This window comes from Plecotus auritus (assembly GCF_963455305.1).
Source record: "Plecotus auritus genome assembly, chromosome: 8".
In the NCBI taxonomy this organism is placed as follows: Eukaryota; Metazoa; Chordata; class Mammalia; order Chiroptera; family Vespertilionidae; genus Plecotus; species Plecotus auritus.
In genome coordinates this window covers 60,476,601-60,500,389 of record NC_137782.1, presented here as the reverse complement: position 1 = coordinate 60,500,389, position 23,789 = coordinate 60,476,601, and the positions used below count along the sequence as shown (strand labels likewise).

General features: G+C 50.8%; 1 protein-coding gene across 20 annotated transcripts in view; it reads left to right on the top strand.

The window, feature by feature from the left end:
• EPB41L1 (erythrocyte membrane protein band 4.1 like 1) overlaps positions 1 to 23,260 on the top strand; it is a 140,114-nt gene extending 116,854 nt beyond the window's left edge. For 6 of the 20 annotated variants that reach the window (XM_080685616.1, XM_080685615.1, XM_080685613.1 and 3 more), the window contains 10 exons: positions 1,119 to 3,080; positions 3,563 to 3,703; positions 4,731 to 5,141; positions 7,175 to 7,276; positions 9,184 to 9,264; positions 13,729 to 13,815; positions 14,643 to 14,726; positions 16,675 to 16,755; positions 17,089 to 17,205; positions 19,941 to 23,260. In XM_080685616.1, coding sequence (XP_080541742.1) covers positions 1,119 to 3,080; positions 3,563 to 3,703; positions 4,731 to 5,141; positions 7,175 to 7,276; positions 9,184 to 9,264; positions 13,729 to 13,815; positions 14,643 to 14,726; positions 16,675 to 16,755; positions 17,089 to 17,205; positions 19,941 to 19,949 — 3,075 coding nt within the window. In that variant the 3' untranslated portion in view covers positions 19,950 to 23,260. The remainder of the gene's footprint in view (positions 1 to 1,118; positions 3,081 to 3,562; positions 3,704 to 4,730; positions 5,142 to 7,174; positions 7,277 to 9,183; positions 9,265 to 13,728; positions 13,816 to 14,642; positions 14,727 to 16,674; positions 16,756 to 17,088; positions 17,206 to 19,940) is intronic. The other 14 variants (XM_080685608.1, XM_080685606.1, XM_080685607.1 and 11 more) reach the window with 8 other exon arrangements.
• Positions 23,261 to 23,789: the final 529 nt, after the last annotated feature.

The following is a 23,789-nucleotide window of genomic DNA, read 5'->3' as shown; positions in this document are numbered from 1 at the left end:
CCCCAACTTCAACAGGGCAGCTCCCCATTTGTGCTACATAATAGACTTCCACTAAGATTTTGTGTGAAGAAAGTTTTCTGTGGCTCTAAGATTAAAATCCCAATGGCCTTCTTCCTTTTTGAATGATTCTAGAAGTCCATGGTTCCCTCCTAAGCATTGTTCAAAAGGGAGGTGGGGCTGTTCTGTCGGTGGTTTGACAGCTCTGCCCTCTTATTGGTGCTTTCCACCCAAGATATGCCTGGATCGTTAGATTGTTTCCTTCGGTGATGTGTTCTGGTCAATCCTTGTCTACTTTTTCTGTGGATTTCATTAGAATTTTACAGGGACAGGCCATGGTACCTGTTTCTTTGGGAATAAAACCCACAAAGTTCAAGCTGTTCAAGCCATTGCAGTGACTGGCACTAACCGGGAGAGCGGACTAGTTAGTGTTTTTCATTCTAATCTCTTTCCTTCTCAGAAGCTCTTGCAGAAAGGTCAGATTTCAGGCTGTAGCTTATGGAACTTATCTCAATACTTACTATCAACTTCACATTAGATCACAGTGGGACCCATATTCCATACGTTATGAGATAAGTTAGCCTGGATCTGTCATCAAAACTCAGACACTCTTTTCCTGACTCTATTATCAATGAACTATGACCTTGGGTAAGTCACTGACCTTCTCTAGGCCTGAGTTTACACATTTGCACAATGAGATTGGACTGAAGGTGTCTTAGAAGTTCTTTTGGCTCTAACAGTCAATGATTTCACGTAACATCAGCTACTTTCCCCTCTGACAGTGGCAGTTATATTATGAAAACGGAAGAGGGAGAGTCCTGGCCCATCCATGGATCTCCATTTTCCCCACGGTTAACATGAGGAGACCCCATCCCATTTTTCCAAGTTGGGGTGGCGGTTGAGGGGAGTTGGTAAATAATTTATTGGGTGCTTTGATGGGAAGAGGAGCTTTGATGAGGCTGACTAGTATTGTCATGCCTTCCTCTCCCCAGCCAGTTCTGGGGACAGACATGTTGACCTTTTGGTGGTAGAATGGTCCCTTCTTGTAAAGGGAAAAGGTGACCTGTTCTTCAGGTGCCTGCTATTTCATGTTAACTCTTCTTGCTCCAATTGAAACACAGGGTTCAGAGCATTGGGTATTTATAGAAAGGAAGTACACTAGGCCAGAAGAACTCAGTCTTCTAAAAGTGGCCGCCATGCAGCAGGAAGAAAGTGAGGCAGGCCTTGCAGATATCCTTGCCGATGGCAGACTCTCCAAGGTGGATATCCTGGTGGACAAGTTCAAAGTTGAAGTGGCCACAGAGGAAATGGTGGGAGCCAGAGGAGCAAACACCCAGCAAAAAGGACGAATGATCGCAAGCCCTGAAGACTTCGAGTCACTGTGGGAGGAGGGCCCCCGGGTCGGGAATGGCCCAGGAGGGGATTCCCTGGCTGCAGGCTGCACTCTGGCAGAAAAACTTCCTGAGGGCTCCCAGCTCAGGATGGGCACCGGGGAGGCAACCATCAGGAAGCGCCGGGTCTCAGGTCAGTTGGAGAGCCATGTGGAGCTAAGAAAGGAGCTGGAGGAGATCCAGACTTGTGAAAGGCTCACTGCCCTGGGGACCAGGCCAGCAGAGGCGGATGTCTCTTCTCCAACCTCTGACAAGGGAGGACTTCAGTCGTTTCTGCTAGACCCAGCCCATGAGGAAGACAGAGCCGACTCGAGTGATGAAACTGATACTTCCTTTGCAGAAAGGAGCTTCTATTTCAACTATGGAGAGAAAGATTTTGAAGACCAAATCCTCCCTCCGCTGTTGGAGGAGAGAGGAGAGCACCCGAAAGCCCCTCCTGGAGATGAGACCAGGCGGGAGCTCTCGGGAGAGCTAGCAGAGAGCTCTGAGCTTAGGGCCTCTGACCAGTGGGGCTCTCCGGCAGCTTCCAGAAGGAACAAGGATGAAGATGGTAAAGCCCACGCAACTTCCTTGGAGGAAGGGGTGAGGCCTCCCAGGGACCACGGAAGACCCAATGACCTGGCGGCCTTTGACCAGCAGCTCGGTAATGCATCTTCTCTAGGGCAGAGATTTGCTAAGGATTGGGAAGAAGCAGGGTGGGGGGTGGAGGGAGAGTTTACCCACCCAGCATCTGCCATTACGGCAGAGGAAGAGGCCCCCAGGAGTCAAGATTTGATGGGAAAGGCTGAGAAAAGTCCCCCAGCAGCATGGAGGAACCACTCACCTCACAGAGGAAGGGGTGTGTGCCCAGACTTCCCAGCCTGCGCCCTTCCATGGACGCTAGCCAAACCAGACAGAGACAACTTCTTGCCCAAAGATAGGGGACCGGTTCACACCCAAACAGGACAACCCATGAGGGAGCACAGCAAGGGTCACACAGAGTTTCTTCAGATGGAGGTGATCAGCCCGCTCCCAACCTCCTGTGGTCCCTTTCAGGCTCCTCCTGAGGACGCTTCTGCGAGCCCAGCCCCTCATGGGTCAGGGGAGCCTTTGCAACTTGGGGATCCCTTTGGAGAACAGTCCCCTGTGTTTCTCAGAGAGAGTCCAGAACCCAAGGACCAAGTAGAGCCTGTTGTGACTCTGGACAGAGGTGAGCGCAAGGCACCTCCCGTTGCCAGCAGAAAGCGCAGAGTTGTCCTTGAAGAAGTTGAGGGGGTTGCTGCTCTAAGGTTGGGATTCCCTTCAGGGAAGCCAAAGATGACTCCTTTCCAAACCGGGGGCCAAGAAGGCTCCCTGGAAGACATTAGCAAGACCTCAGTGGCCAACAAAATTTGGATCTTTGAGACCCATGGAGCTGAAAGTCGGCGAGTGAGTCAGGGTGAAACACGGGCCCTTCCAAATGAGTTGTCTTCAGAGGCCTCCCTAGGGCATGCAGAGCAGCAGCAGAATAAGCTTTTAGACCTGGGCTTCGTCCAACTCCAGCCCCCAGAAGACATCGCCGGCCCCGATGCCACGCATTCCTCAATGATGTCACCCACTACCAGCCACTTCAGGGAGGGCGTTTCTACTACATCCCACCAGGAACTCGAGCTCATGTCTCCCGATTCGGGCTGTGAAACTACGCTGGAGGAAGCTACTGGGGGAGCTGGCCACGTGAGCCCCCACTCCCACCGCTGCCCCCAGCTGGGCAGTGACCGCATGCTGTGTAGCTTTTTAGAAGCATGTTTAGTGCCCTCGTCATTAGTGCAATCCAAGGCTGCTTGTCCATCCCTGTGAGTTCTTTACCCTGAGTGTAGCCCAAGCAGAATACAGGGTTCACCTGCTTGGCCCATGTGAGCTCAGCCACAAACCCACAGCTTTTGGTGTGATCTGGTGCCCAAAGGGCCACAGTGGAAAAGGTGGCACCACCGCCAGCAAACTACACACTCGCTTTGCCTTGCTGCCCCCACCTGCTGGGTTCCTACCTGTTGGCTTGGCTTATCCAATGACCTTCCTTCATCCTTTCCCTTCCCTGGTTCTCCTGCCTTGGGGAAGCTACAGTCCAGAGGTTTCCATCCGTCACTCGTGGTTCCCTCTCGGTCCCAGTTCCCAGAGCCTTTCTGCCTCCTTAAGACTAACTATCTTCTCTAATCCAGAACAAATCCGGAGATGCAGTCAGGGAAGAGAAGCGCCTCACCAGTTTAGCAGCAAAACCCCCTGGGAAAGGGGGGCACCTGAGATTCGTCAGCCCCTCAGGCCCTCAGGTCTCTGCAGCCCCTTGGTGCCCTGATGCCCCGGTAATCCTCGCCTGGCCAGGGTGCATCGCTGCCTTAGACTCCCACCTGCGCTGGCAGTGCTTCTCGTGGCAGCTCAACTCTGGCTTGTCTGAACGTGTCCTCACACCTCTCAACCTTCCAGAAACTGGCTAAATGGATGCTAGTTAAGCAAGTGAATCTCTAAGCGCACTGAACCTCTAGAACCTGAAGCCATGTACTTTAAACACACTTGGTGGGTGTTAGATTGGTTTTAAGAAGGAGTGTCATGAACCAGTCCCAAATGTATGTGTGGTGTTTAATCCCTGACAGGCCAGTTGAGAGGTATGTATGTCAGACAAGAGCTGCTGGTTCCCCTCCGGCACTTCCTTGGCCTGCTGTTGTCAATTACACTGATGGGACCAGAGCCTCCACTCCATGGCCTGCCCGTCGGCCCACTCTTGGAGCTCAGGGTTGAACTGATGCAGCACCCAGCTCCCAGGAATTACCCCATATTGGGTCCTCCCTCGAGACGGTGCTGACCCCTCCCGTGGGGACTCAGTGGAATTGACAAACCGTGCTGGCTTCCTCTTTGTTCCTGAAAGCTCTTGGCTCCAGCCTCTGCTTCCCCTGCCTGGGTTTCCTGATCCCTGGGTCTCCCTCCTTGGTTTCTGTCTCTCGAGCCCAGCCTGCACGGATGGGCCTGGGACCTGGGCCCCCATCCCTGCCTTGTGCACAGTGCCGCTTCTGTTAAGCTCCCAGATCCAAACGTTGGATGGAGCCTCCTGTCCAGGAACCAACTGGCAGGATGTTTGCTTTGTACTTGCTTTGCCATCATCAGGAGACCCCCGGAAATCAGCGTCCCCACTCTTGAGAACTTTTCGGTTATTTTAAGCTTGTTAAAATGTCAAGGAACCTTTCCCGGGGTGTTTTTTGTTTCCTGACCTGCTCTTCCATTTGGGACTTCAACATGGCCCCAAGATTTCTTCTGTCATTTACCATCTTGATTTCTCTCTTTCTCTCTCTCCCTCTCATCCCACATTCCCATTCCTTTTATTTTATCTGGCCATAGAGAGCAGGGCTGAGGGAGGGCTCGGAGGAGAAAGTCAAACCGCCACGTCCCAGGGCCCCAGAGAGTGACACGGGAGACGAGGACCAGGACCAGGAGAGGGACGCGGTGTTCCTGAAGGACAACCATCTGGCCATCGAGCGTAAGTGCTCCAGCATCACAGTCAGCTCCACGTCCAGCCTGGAAGCAGAGGTCGACTTCACAATCATTGGTGACTACCACGGCAGCGCCTTCGAAGACTTCTCCCGCAGTCTGCCTGAGCTTGACCGAGACAAAAGTGACTCGGACACGGAGGGCCTGGTGTTCTCCCGGGATCTCAGCAAGAGGGGCCCCAGCCAGGATGACGAGTCAGGGGGCATCGAGGATAGCCCGGATCGAGGGGCCTGCTCCACCCCGGATATGCCCCAGTTTGAGGTACAGTGGAGCATCATCGAGACTGGGCCCAGCAGGCACTGCATGTTCAGAGGGCCCTGGGCCATCTGTGAGAAGACCGAGTCACCAGCCTGCAGCCCAGATCCCTCAGGCTGAAGCTGTGTCTCGTGTTGCATGACTGTCCCTCCGCAGAACAGCATGGTTCTGTGCTCGCATGTTTGCCTTCTCGGTTTACCCCTAACATGCACACCTTGGCGTTTTAACCCTGTGAACCCATCGCTTGCCTGAGGTCAAGCAGTGACCAGCAGTCAGGTCTTACTCGACTCCTCCTCTTCCCCCTGCCTGTGCTGCATGGCACTGCAGAGAGCATGTGCTGTGACACCTCGCAGGGGCCCCGGCCTGGTCTGAAAGTCGGAAGGTTTGTCCTGATCCTGGCCCGGGCTCCTTACCCTGGGGCCTGGGCTTCCTGGGGTAGCTGTGGAAACTCCCAGAGAAGCCGAAACGTCGTCACTGAGGGGGACACAGGGATAAACTGTCTGGGCTTCTCTGCTTTGTGTCCTTCCTTCAGAGGATCTCTGTTCATGTTATTCCTTTGCTCCTTTGTCTCTTGTAGCCCCAGCCTACCTCCCACCACTCTCCCCTTCCCCATTCTACAGGCACTGAGACGTGAGCTCATTCACTCAGGCTTTCACATGTGCTGTAGCCTCTGGGTGGAAGGTTATTCCTCCCTTTCTCGGCCTTGCAAACGTGTCATATTCCAGGACAGAGTTCAGATGTCACTTCCCTAGCAGATGCTTTCCTGACCACCCTGGGAAGAAGTACTGTCCCCTCCACAGCCTCCTGGCTCAGTAATGCTTCTGCTTCCGGTGGTATCCCAAGTACGTTAGGCTGACAGGTCTGCTCTCCTACCAGGTGGCAGCTCCTGGAAGCCCACACATAGCAGGCACTAGTAGCTGATTGATTGAAGGGCTAGATCTCCAGGGTACAACCGTCTATAAGAATCCCCTCACCCCCTCCCAAACAGATGACAACCTAGCTTTCATTCATTCATTCATTCATTCATTCAGTTCACATATGTGGATACCTGCTGTGTGGATAGCCATGAACTAGCCCGATGGAGGACGAAGAAGAAACTGACCATTTAACTTACGACTTCTAGAGCATAGGTTGTAAACCAGTGGCCTGGGCCAGATCTGGCTAGCAGATGTGTTTTCTTTTTTATATATATATTTAAAATATATTTATATTGATTTCAGAGAGAAAGGAAGAGGGAGAGAGAGATAGAAACATCAATGATGAGAGGGAATCATTGATTAGCTGCCCCCTGCACGCCCCCTACTGTGGATCAAGCCTGCAACCTGGGCATGTGCTCTGATCAGGAATCAAATCGTGACCTCCTGGTTCATAGATCAATGCTCAACTACTGAGCCGTGCCAGCAGGCTGTTTTCTTTGATCTTGATTTAAAAATTATGGCATTGAATATAAAATACAGGGATTTTTCTTATATCATTAAAAAAAGTACATAATTTTTTTAAAAAAATCAAATGACCCAGTCACTCAGAAGCCATGGCCACAGTTGGCCAAACCTGAATGGCGCCCCATGTGCTTCAGAGTTGCCCCCAGGTCTCAACAAGCCCACTTTACTTGTTTATATCCCCTGCCTGGCCCCCAGGGGCTTCCAGGTGTGTGGCTTCTGCTCTAAAGAACAATTCAATGAGGTGGTACCGTAACCATTAAAGTGGTTCAGGATTTAGTGGCATGGATGTAGGGAAAATACCTACTGTGGGATCTGGCACAGAGCACATGAACTAAATAGTATATGTTCTCTTAATGGTTCTCTGAAAAACCAGCATATAGCCACCACGAGGTTAAGTGGTTACAGGGTCATGGGCAGGCTCTCCTCTCGGGATGTTTGTAACATCACCCATGCCTCTTTTGCCCTGACCTCTGTACCCTTCTGGAGACTCGGCCAGCTGTAGGGATGAAAGATAACCTGCTGACCCTACACCGCAGTTGCCTATGACAGGAGCCATGCCGGGGCTTGAGTTATGAAGTGTTCTTCCTCATCTTGCAGCCCGTGAAAACGGAAACCATGACTGTCAGCAGTCTGGCCATCAGGAAGAAGATCGAGCCAGAGGCTGTGCTGCAGACCAGAGTCACCACTGTGGACACCCAGGTAACCTGTGCCTTTCCGTGTTCCCTGAGCACAGGTATTAGGCATTCGGGGTGGGATCAGCACCATGACAAAGCCTCTTGGCCAACCCTGACCACCTTGGCTCCCCCAGAGCCCCCATTTTAGTGCTGATGCTCTTGAGTCCTTTACTGTCCTTCCTGAGCTGTGGGAGTGGGCAGACTACACCTCTTAGTGCTGCAACTTCCCCATCCATTATGTGGCATTATCATGTCTCTTCTGTCCTCTTTGGAGCTTGGTAAGGTCCAATGGCTAGTGGATTAGGACTGTGGCTTTCAGATTGCTCTAAGGCAGTGGTCGGCAAACTCATTAGTCAACAGAGCGGCAAACTGCGGCTCATGAGCTGCATGTGGCTCGCGAGCCGCGGTTTGTCGACCACTGCTCTAAGGAGTTGGAGAGGCTTCTCTTTTACCCCAGGATGCTTTTTCCCATTGACTTTTAGAGAGAGTGGGATGGAGGGAAGGAGGGGGCAGAGAGTGAGAGAGAGCTGGGGACCAAACCTGCAACCTCGGTACTTGCCCTTGACTGGGAGTCGAACCCATGACCCTTCGGTCTATGGGCTGATGCTCCAGCCACTGAGAAAACTGGTCAGGGCGAGAGGTTTCTTGATGTATCCCAGGGCCTGCTCAGAAAGAGAAGATGTGAGACCCCAAGCCAGCTTTAGTCACAGTGGCTCACGTTGGGTCGTTGTTTTATGCATGAGGGTTCCACATCAGATTGGCAAAATGAACAAACTGGGGGAAAAAGAGACCCCAAATCATTGTCTTAGTGAGAGGAAACACACTGAGTACCCTGGAGAAGGCTGTCATGAATTGATACAGGCGGTTCCGAAGTTCCTCCTGTGGTTTTTAAACTTTCAAAATTGAGATTGTGGTTCTTGGTTCTTTCTGGCCAGAGAGCTGCTGTGCTGAGGGCTTTCTTGCCCTGGACACCAGTCTTTGTCTTAAGAACTGAAGAAAAACGTAAACCAACACAACATGGGGAACGCTGTCATTTCCAGAATTTTCCCTCCCACTTTTACAACACGCATAGGGGTTGAAGAAGCTGCTAGTACAGTGGTCGAGACTCCTGGGTCAGGACTCTTGAGTTTTGACAAGCTGTGACCTCAGGCAACGTATTCCTCCTCTGGCCTGTTTTGTAACGTGGGTTTTGTTTTCACACAGAGAAATAAAAAGAAAACTAAACTGGCCCCCGGTTCCACAACTCAGTAATCCTTACTGATATCAAAATGTTCAGAGTTATGAAATTCAAACAGAACTAAATGAATTTTTTTTCTGATTCCTCCCAGAAAAATATGCATATACCAACATGTATACTTACATCTCTAGATATTTAAAAATTCTACAGGAAAGAGATTGTTCTCTTTTACACCTTACCTTTTAATAATCTTCTTGGAGATCGCTCTTTGCTGGCATATGTGCACCCACCTTACTCTTCTTAGTTCCACTCAGGAGGGGACCCTGGTTTTCCACGCAGTCTCCCGTCGAGGGACCTGTGCTTGTTTTCCTCTTTTGCAGTTAACACGTGCACTCCCTTGTCTATACTTCTTGGCAAAGTCTTCAAAGTTTATATCCCAAGAGTGAATTCCTAGCAATGGGATCACCAGGTCAAAGAATACATGCATTAAAATTTGGATAGAATTGATCAAATTGTCTAGGATTATTTTTCCTTTGTCCATCAAGAAAGATGATTGAAGTGAACCGGAGGGCCTGTGAGGCCCATTTGTAATTCAGTCTGTGCGTGAACACCCACGTGCCCCCAGTGCACGTTCACTCACACAGCCTGTCACTTTGTCGCTGGGACTGCCGTGAGCCCAGGGGGCAGATGCTGCAGGTGAATCTGGCTTCTCTCTCTCTGTGTCCTTCTCTGATGACTCCTTCCTCTGACCACAGGTGGATGGGACTGCCCTAGGGGGGAAGGAATTCATAACCACTGCTCCCTCCATCACCACTGAGACCATATCAACCACCATGGTAAGTAGGACCCAGGAGACTTCTCTCTCTGACCAGCCCTCCTGCCCCAGAAATAGCCAGATAACAAGCTGACACCGCCAGCTGCTTCAGGATGTCCTCATCTGCCCTCCTGCGTCAGGTCTGGGACATACAGTTAAATTGTCTGGCACCATAGTTGCCACAGGCCATCTGGTCAGACCTCAGTTTTCCAAATGGAATACTGTGGGAGGTGCAATTCCTGGGCGTCGGTTATCCGGGCCATCTCAGCCCAGCAGCAGTTAAGTTAGGAGGGTGGTGCTATTTGCTAATTGGCACCGCCTGAGGATTGTGCCTGAAAGTCCAATCAGAGGACGCATCCTTCTGGCAGCTGCACATTTTCTTCCATCTCCGGCCACTTCCTTGCCTCGGTCAGTAGAGGGCGTCCAGCGAACCTAAACTAGAAACTCTGGATTTTAGATTATCTTCCCCGGGAGCCGTGTTTCTGCTACCTATTTGCTGTCTGACCCATGAAGGGAGGTCCTTGGCCTCAGGTGCCCTCATCTGTAAAAATGGGAATAATTCCTATCCTAACTGGTTCACAGATTCTTGAGAGGGTCCAGTAACATCAGATCCTTTAATGATGACACAGAACAAATAGCATTCGGCACACGGGTTTGGTGCCAGGCAGTGATCTCATTGGTCTTCGCAAAAACTGTGAGGAGGACGCTCTTTCTTTTCTTTGCCCTTTACAAATGAGGAAACCAGAGTTCAGAGAGGTAACGTGACTTACCCAAGGTCACATACCCAATAAGTGGTCGAGCCAGGGCAAACCCAGGCAATTCTGATGCCAGCCGCCCTACTGTCCACCTCAACCCCCCTGCTCTGTTCCCTCATCCCAAACATTGTGAACACGGGCCGCATGGGGCTGAGGCTGGGTAGAGACCGGGGCTGGGGCAGGGACAGGGGCAGGGGCAGGTCTCATTGCCTGGGCCAGATCTGTCTTGAGCTGTTGGAAGTTGTTTTCAAGTGTTTTCTATTGTCAAACCCCTGATATACACATAGGAAGAAGATTATATTAATTTAGACTACCTGCAGGTAGGTTTTGAGTAAACAAAGACTTTAAGATAAATAAACCCAAACCAGTTACCAGCTTGCACGCTTTTCCCTGGTCACTCAGTTCCTCCTCTCCCCTCAACCCTTTACCACGTGGCATCAGGATGCTTACAGGGCTAAATTTAAATTCATGCTACAGCAAGCAGGCAGTTGCATCATTCATTTACTCATCATCCATCCATCCATTTATTTGTTCCAAAAACATTTATTAGCCTATATTTTCTGCCCAGTATGGGGATACAGAGTTGAAGAAAAGATACTGCCTGCTAGACTTCATTCATCCAAAGAATAATCATGGGCGCATTGACTGTGCTGTGCCCTGTGTTAGGACCTGGGCACACAGTGGTGAACAAGGCCCAGTTCTCCCACTTTCTGGCTGGATGACCTTGGGCAAGTTACCTGAACCTCTTCATACCTCAGTTTCCACTCTGTAACGTGGGGTGAGGGCTAATAGCACATCCCTCAAAGGGTTGATGTGAAGATGAACTAGGGTTAATCTGTGCAGAGCCCTCAGAAGAGAGTTTGGCAATGTAGTAAGTGGTCCGTAATGTGAGCAGCTGTTATTTTTTCCTGCCTTCTTGGAACAGTGTCTCCTAGGGAGTACAGGAAGAAGAGGTATGGGTGACACCATAGGAGCCGGGGAAGGCTTTATCTGAGCAGTGACATCTGAGCTATACTTGAAGGATAAATTAAGGTACAATCACAGGAGAAGCCATTCCAGGTAGTGGGACCAGCAGGTGCAAACGCAAGGATGTGAAGGAGCATAGCATTTGGTCAGTGATGTGAGATGTCAAGTGTTGGGGAGGGGGGTGGTCTGGGGGAGGAGAGGCTGAAAAGGAAGGCTGGGCCAGGGCTTGAAGGGCCTCGAACATTATGTATGAAGTTCAAACTTCATCCTGGACACGATGGAGAATTACTTGAATTTTTTAAGTGGGGACATGGTGTCCTCAAAATAAGTGTTTGTGTTTTAGAATGGTCACTCTAGCAACCTGTGTGCAACATGACTGGAGCAAACTTCCTTCCCTTGGGGCATGGGTCCCTTTTATTTTTCTTCCTTCCCTCTTTCTCCCCCTCCCTCTTTCCTCCTTCCTCCCACTTCTTTCCTTTCCTCAGCAAATATTTACTGAACACCCACGCTGTGTGAAGTACTGCGCCAGGCGCTGAGAATCCAGCCCTGAAGGAGACAGTGTCCCTGAGCCTATGTGCCATTAAGAGACCAAAAGAGAAAGCAGGGAACTAGTTCAAGGACTGGTGCAGGGCCAGAGCATGAGAAGGAGGATGCCAAGAAGAGGGATAGGGTCACGCGATACTTGGAGGAAGGAAGTATAGGATTTGGTCATTGGTAGAATGTTCTGGTGACAGGAGGAGAGATGGGCTGTTGACACTGCTCACTAGCCCAGCTGTTCTGAAAGCTTGGTCCTGGGAACCCATTAGAAAGGCAACTTCTCAGGCCCCACCCAGACCTATTGATTCAGAAACTCTGTGGAGAGGCCCAGCAGTCTGCTTTCACAAGTCCTCCAGGTGACACCCCTCACGTCTGAGAAGATATAAACAGAGCACTGGGGCAATGCTCTTTAGGGGCGAGAGGAGGCAGCGATGAGTCCATGGGGCCTGTGGGGCATTTCCAAGGGAAAATGTCTAGGATGCAGTTGGTTTTAAAGGCCTAGAACTCTAGAAAGATCTGGGATGCAGATAAAGGGACAGGGGACAGTGGCCTTGAAGAGGAAACCTTGAATGGCTGAGGTGGTCCAGAGAGAGGATGGGAGGAGGAGAGCCCTGAGTCCCTGGGAGGAAGGGGTCCAGAGCAGAGATGGTGAGGAGAGAAGACAGTCTGAGAACTAGGAAAGGCAGGTGGAGCAGGTGGCTTTAAATGACCTGTGTCCCCTATTAGTGGCCTCTGTTTTCAGGGTAAAGGTGAACGCGAGGCTTTGCCTGGAAAAGAGGAAGCAGTGGCACAAGAAGCAGCTTGGGGAGAATGGCCTGAAGGGACTCAGAGTAGCTACTGTCTGTTTCCTAAGCTGGAGGGAAGGAAGCCTTGAACCCAGAAGGCTGTCCTTCTAAGGCCTGCTTCGAATGCCGCCTTTGGGGACTCTGTCTGACACATGTGGGTGGAGTGCCAAGGGACCAGGTCACTGACAGCCTCCCCTGGAGGCAGGCATGGTGAGCAGTCAGGGCAAAGGCAGGCAGAGGGCTCCGTCCTCACGCGCCCCCTGGTAGGCAGAGGTCCTGGTGTGCACCATGCACAGACCAGGACCAGGTTCAGCCCCTGGGCAGCTGCAGAAGGGACACATCTCTGGGCCCCTGGACAGACGAGGCTGAGCCCTGAGATGGTGCAGAAAGGGTGAGGGAGAGGCGGGCAGCCAGGCCTCTTGCTCGATGTGGGCCAGTAAATCTGGAGCCAGTTCCAGGAAAACCTGCCCATCAGAATCCAGTGTAGGACCAGGAGAGCTGGCCCAAGGGTGGGCACTCTGAGGGCAGGGGTATGTGGAAGGAGCGTGTTGGACTGGAGTCTGACGAATGTGGGTCTAAATCCGGGCTCTATCACTAACTGGCTGGGGAACTTGAACAAGCCACTTAACATTCTCTAGCCCTCCAGTTTCCAGCTGTAAAACAGGAATATTAAAATGATTTGTTCTGATGACTAAATGAGATAATGCATCCTTAGGATAATATCTAGTACATATCAAGGACTCAGAACACAGTAGTTATTATGATGTTATTAATAGCCAGCCTATACTGTATGCATACTGTAGATTTCCATTTGCAAAGCTCTTTCTCCTCTGTTAGCTTCATAATGTCTCTGTGGGAGTAGGGCAGGGGTCCCATTTTAAAAAATATTTTTTAAGACTTTACTATTAGAACAGTTTTGGATTCACAACAAAATTGAGCAGAAGGTAAAGAGATTTTCGGAATGCCCACTGCCCCCGCTCACACAGAGTCTCCCCCATCAGCAGCAGCCTCACTAGAGTGGGACATTTGACCCTACATGGCAGGGCTCCCTTTTTCTAGGTGCATTCATGAGGCCCACAGAGGGGAAGTGGCTCCGCCCCCGGTCACGTGGCTAGAACATGGCAGGGCCAGGACGAGAACCTGCATGTCTCAGCCCTTTTGCTAGTGCTTCCAGAGAGCAAAACCATGTCTTGTTCACCACAGTGTCCCTCATGCCAGGCACTCCACAAATGTTTGCTGAATGAATGAGTGAGTGAGTGTGTAAGTGTGTGAATGAGTGAGTGAGTGGGTGACGAGTGAGAGGAGATTGAACCAAATGATGCCTTCAGCTCTCTGCCTCTACTGTCAACCCTGTGGCCGTGAGAGCTACATGGCCACGTGCCCTGGCCATCCTGGGGGCCACCCACCTGAGACCTGGCCATCTGAGCACTATTGTTTCCCCAGGAGAACAGTATCAAGTCCGGGAAGGGGGCAGCTGCCATGATCCCAGGCCCACAGACGGTGGCCACGGAAATTCGTTCTCTTTCTCCGGTAAGTGGGCAAGGCCAGCTCAGGCTAGGGGACTCCACGCTGAGTGTGTGGACCCGGGTCCACAGGTGGCCCGCAGCAAGCGCAGCGTGGAGCTCAGAAGGCTTCCCTTTTGAATGCAGCACCAGGAAACGGTATCATTTTCAGAGGCCCACAGGTTCCCTGGTGCCCACCAGAGTCTCGTCCGTTGCCCTCCATTCCTCCCCCACCCCAAGCAGGGCATTGGCAATGTGGGGGTGAAATGGCGCCTCGCTTTGGTGGTGCCTGTGATGTGGTAGCTCTTTTGCATCTGCTCTCCTTACTGACCAGGAGGAGCAATGAATGGATTAGGAGTCCAGAGGCTTAACTTCTGGACCTGGCTCTGTCAGTGGCTGCCCCGTGAGCCGAGTCTGTCCCTGTGAGGTCTCCTGAAACTCCTGTATTCTCCAGATCTGTCATTCGCATCGTCTCGCCCATGAGAGAACATGATCCTGGCTCTGGCAGGGTGGGGGATTGAGAGGGGGCTCTGTTTCCACCTTGGATCCCTCTGGTCATTCTTCTAAGATACCAGGATTCTTAAATTATAGGGACTTGTTAGAATTCTGGGCCTTAGGAATCTCAGGTTCTAGGAATCTTAGATTCCAGGCTTTGAGAATTTTGTGGGTCTAGCACTCTGAAGAGTCCAGTATTGCTGAATTCTTAGATTCAGTGGTTCGTAGCATCTTGGCTTTCCAACCCACCTTCATGGGACCCCTCCCCAACTTGTCCCTTGGTTTACCCCACCCCGCTTCCACCCTGCAGCAGCCAGCATCCTCACCTGATCCCGGGTGGGGGGTGGTTATATTCTGCAGATCATCGGGAAAGATGTCCTCACCAGCACCTACGGCGCCACCGCGGAAACCCTCTCCACCTCCACCACCACCCATGTTACTAAAGTGAGTAGCAGCAGGGTGCCACATGGCCCAGCCTGGCTGTGGGGCTTGGGAAGGTCACTGCCATTGTAACGTGGACAGAGAAGACCCGTGGTGTTCCCAGTTTCAGGAGTGCTGTGCGCTTGGTCTGTGTTACGGTCTGTCCTGGGCATGGACCTGCTCTTCAACATTGACAGCCAGGCTTGGGGGACGAGACCATCTCCTTGGAAGTCATTGTGGACCATAGCATTTGCATCTTATAGACCTTAAGTGCTGGAGGGATTTAGAGGGGGTGATATAAGGAAGGCTCAAAGAGCGAGAAAGATCTTCTGGGGAAAGTGGGGTTTGCGCAGGGTCTTGGAAAGCCGGGGAGGACTTGTGAGGGAGGAGAAGCAGCGGCAGGCGTTCTACGCAGTGCAGAAGATGGGAGCAGAAACTGTTTGCTTATTCGTTCACTGAGCAGATTTTACTCTGTGAGGGGCTAGTGGAGGGGCTGTAAGTAATGCATGTTGTGAGAAACAGGAGCAGTGCTCTCTGGTAGCAAGAAGCAGCATAACTGGGAAATCGGGTTGGACTGGGGCCCGAGGAAGCAGAATAGAGACAAATAAGACAAATTCCAAGACAAGTGTGGCGATGGAGGGCCCAAGTCTGAGAGCCATTGCAAAGCCATCAACGTTTCTTAACTGGGGAGTGAGCCAGTGAGAAGGGGTTTAAGGAGAGGAGATTAGATCCACCAGGATGTTCAGGGTAAAGGGAGAAAGAAGAGAGTGAGCGATGGAGAGACTAGGGGTGGAGGGCCTGGACCAGGGTGGGAGTCAGAGTGGGAGAAGGAAGAGGAATGGCCAAGAAGGGAGGCATTCCTGATGTGTCAGCCGTGACTCAGCCAATGAAGACAGAGGGCTGAAGACTGGCTGGCATGTTCATGACTGAGTGGCCAGAAGGAAGCAGGAGGGGTCCCAGGCCGGGGATGGAGGCCTGAAGGAGAGATGCCAGGGAGCCAGGTTGAGTTGCAGTTTCTGCTGAGCTATCTGAAGAAGTCTGATAGGTGGCACTGGCCCTGTATACACTGCCTCAGCCCTGCCTCCTCCTCTGTTGGACTTAGCACCTCTGCACAGTCCCCAGAAAGCACCCACTCTCACCAAAAGCATTAGTAAGCAATACTGATTTCACTGAAAGCTTTATGGGAAGGTTTTCTATCTCACACCCCACTGAATACGACTCAGAACACTCTTTTTCCCAAAGTCCCTCCTGGCCCTGCCAACTGGGAGCCCCCACTTCTTTCTGTCCACTTCTGACTCTAGCCAGAACTTCTCTCAGCCACCACCCTCCTTGAATATGCCAAGCAATTCTACTTCTAAACTTACGCCCAAACTTGCCCCTTCAGAAAACAGTGGTGGTTACCAGTATCGTCAACAAAATTTCTCTTGTACTGTGGTTTGAAGTCATTTAAGGTAGAACCTTGTCACCATTCACATTTCATTCATGTGTTCATTCAACAAACTTGCATTTAGCACCTGTCCTGGTCAGGCTGAACAGAGAGGTGGGGAGGAGGGGATACAGAGATGAACAAAAGACACCCCTGTCCTCGAGAGTTCCAGCCTGGTGAGCAAGGCCAGGTCCTGCACAAAAGATCGGCAAAGGGCAGAGGCCCAGAAACATGAGAGATATGAAGCTGGTGTTTGGGGAGTACTGAGGCAGGAAGGCGGAAGGATTGCCAACCAGGGTCAGGGAGAGCGTTTGATCTGGGCTCAGGAGACCTAGAGGGGACAGTTTGGTGGTTGGGGGAGTGGTGGCCACCAGGCCAGATCTGTAGTCTGAAGTCCCACAACCAGAAGAGGAAAAATCTGAGGGAGCCAGGGGAGGTGACTGCTGGTTCCAGCCATGCCCTTGAGGGGTACTTGGACAGGTCCTCTGTCACAGCTGCTGGTCCAGCAGGACCCAAGGCTGACCTTGCCTCCCTCTCCCCCTGCAGACTGTGAAAGGAGGGTTTTCTGAGACGAGGATCGAGAAGCGGATAATTATTACTGGGGACGAAGATGTTGATCAAGACCAGGTATGGGAATGAGGAACGTTACTCCCAGTGGCACTGCCCAGTCACCAATCCCCGCCATATTGGGTTACCCATGGATGGTTGCCCTTGTGAGCTAAGAAGATGTACACTTTCTGCCCATCCTATCTAGACAAGGGGCCCCCAAGGGAAGGACACTGAATGGGATTCAGGAGGAGCCAGAAGACTCAGGCTCTAGTCTCTTCCTTTAATTCTTTGACCACTGCCCCTCCCTGGGCCTCCTGTTCCACAAGCTGTGCACTAGGCGCCTTGTTGGTCTCTATAGTCTCTTGTATTTGATATTCTGTGGCTCCTCACTTTGCTGTTATTTTCCACCAGGCCCTGGCTTTGGCCATCAAGGAGGCCAAACTTCAGCATCCTGACATGCTGGTAACCAAAGCTGTCGTGTACAGAGAAACAGACCCATCCCCGGAGGAGAGGGACAAGAAGCCACAGGTAAGGCTCAGGAGGCTCAGCAGTGGTGAGAGGGAGGAGGGAACTGTGGCAAGGTCCTCGGAGCGTGGTTTCCATCAGAGAATCCACCCTGTGGCTTGGTTCCTGTCACAGCTTTGACCCTCCCCCCCACACACCCACCAGACATCATGAATCACAGTGGGGAAGAAGCCTGGTACCTTGGTTCTTTGGGGTTGAAGGCCCTAGACCCAGAAAAGTAACTCAGAAGTGGTAAGAAAAGGGGAGACAGGATTGTCAGTGGGTACTGAGGTGGGACATATGCAGTAGTTAGCACAGTGCCTGGCACATAGTAAGTGCTCGATGGAAGTTAATTATGACTATTATTACTATTAACTCACAGTAGGCTAACAAAATGCTGCCCATGTGGACTCTGCGGCAATAATCCAAGAAGAATAAATTATAAATGGTATACTTTAGGTGTCCCTGGTACTTCTAAAGACATCCCATGTGGCCAGAATCCTGTTTACATGTTATTAGTTGATGGGCAAACTTAAAATACAGCCTGCCCCTGTAAGACAAAACCCCCAGGAAGCAGCAGAATTGAGCAGAAGGAACACAGCCAGGCTTCGGAGCAGAAACACCTTGCTAGCAGTGTGCCCAGATGAACCTCCCTGGGCCTCAGTTTCCTCATCTACAAATGGAGCTAATCTCTAAAGTGGAGCTGCTGCAATAATTAAACAACACCTGTGACTCTTAGTTCGAGCGGCTACAACAGAATACCACAGACACTGGGTGGCTTAAACAACACACATTTATTTCTCACAGTTATAGGAGCTGGAAAGTTGGCCAGCTCAGTTCCTGGTGAGAGCCCACTTTCTGGTTTGCAGACAACTGTCTTCTCAAAACTATGTAACAGTTGGCATATCTTCTTGCCTTTTTTCACTCACAGACGGTCACATGCTAATAAAGTCATATAAATGCGATCCTTCTTTTCTTTCCCAAGATGGAAAAACTGAGGCCCAGGTTCAATGACTTAGCAAGATGATTAGAACCCAAAGCTCCTGCTTTGGAACAGGTCAATTTGGAACAGGTCACATGGCTGAGAGCAAAGATAATCTCTCTCTCTCATCTCTTCTTACAAGGGCACCAATTTCATTCATGAGGACTTCACCCTTATGACCTCAGGCCCTGCCTCCAAATGCCACCTCCTTGAGGATTAGGGCTTCCATATGTGAACTTGGGGCAGCATACCAGGGCGGTGTCTCACAGGCAGAAGGTGTGTGGCAGTGTGAACCTGCTTCCTTGTTCCTTAAGGTTTTGCCATGTTTAGGGATGAGAGTTCTGAGTAAGTCAGACCTTAACCCTCCACCACCATCCAGGTGCACAGGGCCCTGTTTCCACCTGGGTTTCCATCTTGCTGGCCTTTATCTTCTCTCCCCAAATCCTCCAGAGACATCTCTCTGCTCCATTCTACTCGGCCTCTTTCTGGAAGTTCTTCCTTCTTAAAGTTCTTGCTGTGAGTGTGGAAAGCACACTTATCTCACACAGTCTCCTCTTTTCTCTGCAACCTCACAGGCCAGATGTGTGGCTTCTGCTCCATTATCTCCCACTGGCCTGCCTCCTTACTCAGGGCCTGTCTCTCAAACCCTGCCAGCAAGAAGGTGGCACTTACCCAGCTCCCTAGAGCTTTCTTACCTACAAAATTTTAAGTAAATGGGGAAAAAATAATTGACCTGTTCCAAAGCAGGAGCTTTGGGTTCTTATCAACTTGCTAAGTCATTGAACCCGGGCCTCAGATTTTCCATCTTGGGAAAGAAGATAAGGATCGCATTTATATGACTTTATTAGCACTTGACCGTCTGTGAGTGAAAAAAAGGCAAGAATGATATGCCACCTGTTGCATAGTTTTGGGTAGTTGCTATGTTCAGGGCATTTTGCTGGGCATTGGAAAGACAACAATAAGTAAAAGACAGTCCTTGCCCTAAAGGAGATCAGAATAGTATGTGGTTATATTAACAACAGCAATACTAATAACAAGAACAGCCTGTATTTATTTAGCACTTGCTCTATGCTGATCCTTGTTTTGAATCCTACTTATAACTAAGGCAGTTATAGGCAGAACCCATTTTACAGAGGAAGCAACTGAGGCCTGAAGAGGTTAAGAAACTTGTGCAGAGCTAGTGGGCTGTAGAGTGGGATATGAACCGGGATTCAGGATTGCAGAGCCCATGGCCTTAACCACTAAGTTTTGGAGTCAAACCTGAGTTGGGATCCCAGGCTCCAGTTTCTTTATTTAAACACTTGCACTCTGGGGTTTAATCCCCAGGGCACAGCAGGCCCAAGGAGAACAGACAGGAAAAACAAACAAAAGAAGAGCATGTCATCACGACTAACCATTTCTTAGAACTGAGAGGTGATAGGAGGAAAAAGTGAACCGAGTGTGATATTAGCCTCTCAGTGTTACAGGAAACTTGGACAAATTTTCAGGCCAAAGGGAAAGATACCACTTCCCTGGAAACAAACAAGCAAACGTACATGGGCCTTGGAGTCTGACAGATGTGGGTTCAGTTCTCAGCTGCTACTCGCAAGCTACCTGGCCTTAGACAAGTCTCTGTCTTCCTGAGCCATAATAAAGGGCCCACGGTAAAGGCTCACTAAAAACGATCTTGCCATGTATTTGAAGAGGGGGACAAAAAGTTACTAACTTTTCTTATCCTCCTCCTTCCTTTGTGTCCCTCCCCGTCCCCCGTCCCCGCTCGCAACAACTCTGGCTCCAGGAATCCTGACCTCTGTGAAGAGATGCTGGCGTTTCTGGTCCAACCCAAGCCAGAGAACCGTTAAGAAGGGGCCTTCATTCTGGATTCTCCGAGTCAACACCGACGTCCCAGCTGCGACGTACTGTCACTGATGAGAGACTGGGAAAGGAAAAGCATATATATATATATAGATATATATAGATATAGATATATATACAGGAAACACTGCATCCTTGCACTGCTTCTGGGGCTCGCCGAGCAGTCAGCCAACAGCAACAACCAACATCTGAACACCTACATTTCCTTTGCAGACAAATTGAAGAATTGCTGGGATTTTTCAGGAAAAAAAAATTATAATGCCAATAATCCCTTGCTATCCCCTTTGAAGGCCTGCGGAGCGACGTGAGCAAGCAGCCCAGGATGACTGCAGGAATGCAGCACCCACTGCACAGCACATCCGGTGGACAGACGTTCCATTTGTTCTCCAGTGTCTGTTGCCCATGCAAGTGCAAAGGAAAACCCTTTTTGCAGCAAAGCGAGACAAGTCGAAGCAGCAAGACACACATCGAGAAAGAAAAAACATTTCCCACTTGGAAAGGAGGAGGAGGAACACTGGATTACTATTTTATGGGTCTTGACACTGGGCTGCAAAATCCACCTTCCTTTCTTCCGCCTCCCCTCCCCCTCACAAGTCTTGTCGTCATTTTGTGTCTCGACTCCCTCCTCCTAACCCTGCACCCCTTGCCCTCTGTGTCGGGTCCTGCTGAGGGCCACTGCAGATGACTCATTTGAAACAAGAAAAGGAAAAGAAAGCAGGGACGGAAAACCATGCCGCAGGAAGGGAAGTAGACATTGTATGTTCTCTTTACGAAGGTGCAGCTTGTAGGAGATTTGTATGGATGTGCTTTTAAGTTATGTATATTACATATAACGGGAAACAAATATTAAAATAAACAGTGCTGGTAAGTATGAAGCTGACAGTTTAAAATTATAATTATCTGACTGTGATTGATGTATCCCAAGGTTCCTAGATCTCACTGAACCGGCCCAGCCAAGGAGACCTGGAATCTGGCTGTGGGCTGCTCACAGTAGGAGCTGACAGGTTCAGTGTAGTAATTCAGTGTGTGATGTTTGTCATTGGTTGATTGGTGGGGAGGGGAGGGGTCCCCAAATGGAGAAGTGGGGGTTTGGCAAGAAGGAAGCAGCACAGTTGTGGTCCAAGATGCCTTCTCCCCTGGGCAGTAGCAACCAGGGCCTGGTTCTTGCTCAGATGTGGGGCCCAGCGTTAGGATTTTGCTGCGATCCCCTGGCTCAGTCCCCCTACCTCGTTAAGGGGGCTTGCCTCCGTTTTCGGTCCTCTGTTTTTTTGCCACATGTCTTGCCTTTCCCTGACCAAATCCTGATAGCTAACTTCCCATCCCAAGGGGCGTGATGCCCTTGGCCACTGCAGAGGATGGTAGCTTTATCCGGCTGCCTGAAAATTCCCAGCTCAGTCTCTTCCTCTACCACTCCTGTTCTCTGTCTGAGTCATTCTCTTCTGCCTGGGCTGAAGCAGCCTTGGGAGCGACCCCGAACACAGGGTAGGCCCTGATAGGTCAAAGCTGAGGACGAAAGGTGGTGCTGCTCACAGTCTCCATCCACGTGTTAGACCCTGGCCTTGGAGACCTCCCCTTCAGTCAGCATCTGAGCTCTGAGCCTGTGCCCTCGGAGTCTCAGAAATTGCCTCAAGACCACAGAAGCCCTTGGAGAAAACCCACCAAAAGCCTGGCATTGGCACACAGGGGCTTTCCTAGACTCTCCCGGCACAAGCTGGCCCCCTGAGCTCAATGAGTCCCCTTCTGAGGGAGCGTGTCCTACTGCACTTTAATTTATCAGCCCCATCTCACCTCCCAGTCCTGTTTCTAAAGCAGTTGATAAACTCACTCAAGAAATATATATTGAGTACCCGCTTGTGCCAGGCACTGTTCTTGGATTGAGAGAATGTGGGGCACATGGAGGCACCTGGGAAGCCCCCTGAGCCAGCCTTACATTTCTAACCAGGCTGTCTCTCTGAGAGCATTTCTGCATTCTCTCCAATTATTGGACGTTGCCCATGGATGCCCTCCAGAGAGCCCAGGCTTGTTTGTCAGTTACCCCAAGGATAAATATGCTTAGCTGCTTAGTTGGTGCTGACCTGGGACAGAACAAGAAACCAGAATAGTGTGCCTCTGTGGACACAAATGGGATGGAGGGAGCACAGAGAGCCCTGAGCCTGGGCATCCCATGGCGGAATCAGCCACACACACCCCGGAGCAGGCCGGGGGCTGCTCCAGCTCCCCCTGAGTGTGACAGCACACTTGCCGTGCACCAAGCTTCTTTTCACATTCCTGATGAAGAAGCCCTTTTCAACCTGAGAGCTCCCACTCGTTCTGGGCCAAAAGCTGGTATAGCTCCACCCTCTCTGGCTCACCCAGAATTTGGCTCAGGCACCCCGTCTTTGCCGGAACCAGGCATCCCAAACACACTTCAAAGGGAGAATTATTTTTTCTGGGTTCTACACCTGCCTACAGACCCTGGGTGTGTGGCTTCAGTGCAGGGATGAAGTGACCAGGCTTAGCTCATGGGCCAGCTGGGGTTTGTGGCGATCCCACCAATGCTCTGACCTTCCTTCCATGAGAGTCAGTCAGCCACCAGGGAGGAGGGGAGCTGCAAAGCTAAATCTAGGGCACTGTTTCCTCCCCATCCTCTTCACAAAGAATATCGACGTTTGTCTTGTCTGTCGTCAACTTACTTTTCCTTTTTTCTTTTTTATATTCCTCATTCTTCTGTGCTGCCTCTCACCCAAGAGACCATGTAGCGTAGTGGAGAAAGTCCCGGAGGGCGGGCAGGAGTGCTGCGTGGCCATCCTGGCTCAGTGCCTAGCTCACCATGTGCCATGAAGTAGTCTTGGGCTCTCCTTGGGGCCTCAGTTTCGCACTTGCAAAATGACTTGGATAAACCAGATGCTCTCCAGGGTCTTTTTCTGCCCTGCCATCCTACAGACTTTCATTTTATTTTGCTTTCTTGGGATCTTTTCCATCTGAGAGGACAGGAAGTGCCAGGACCTGTTTCGGTTTTTGAATCCTGCAAGCACATTCCAAGACTGGCCTGAAACTGCATGAGCAACATCACTCTAATTTTTTCCCCCCAAAAGCACCTTACCAAACAACTGCAATGCTGTCCTGTTCCTTTTTACTTACACCCCTCTCTCTTCTCTGGTCCCCACGCTCCCCCACCTCAGTGCTCCGTGCTGTATGCGTGTGCTCTCTGTTCTTGTATACTCAATAAAAGTGAAATAAATGTGTTTGATGCTGAACCACAAACTGCCTTGGTGATGTCCTCTCTCTCTCTCATTCTCTCTCTCTCTCTCTCTCTCTCTCTCTCTCTCTCTCTCTCTCTCCCCTTTTCACTTTCTCTCCTCCTCTCCACCTTGACTACCAGTACAAGTTGGCATTGTGAGAAGGGCTACAATTGGAGTTGAGCGATCCCAACACTTTCATTTTACTGATATTTGCAGCTCTGAATGTGGTACAGGTCTTGCATTAGGCTTTGCAATAAGGAAAGCCCTGCTAGTGGTAAACACAGGCAAGCAGTCAGAGACAACTCCTGAGTGATCAGCACCAGGAAGGAAACGCAGAGTGGGTCACTAAAGGAGACCACCTTAAATAAGGCGGTCAAATATGGCCCCCTGGGGAGTTATTTTTGAGCTGAATGAAGAGAAATGTCCAGTGAGGTGAAGATCTGGGGTGAGAGCATTCTAGGCAGAAGGAACGGTAAGGATGTGGGCCCCAGGACACAGAGGGGCTTGTGTGTGGAGAGACAGCACGGTCCCACCTCCTCTTCCTGAAAAAA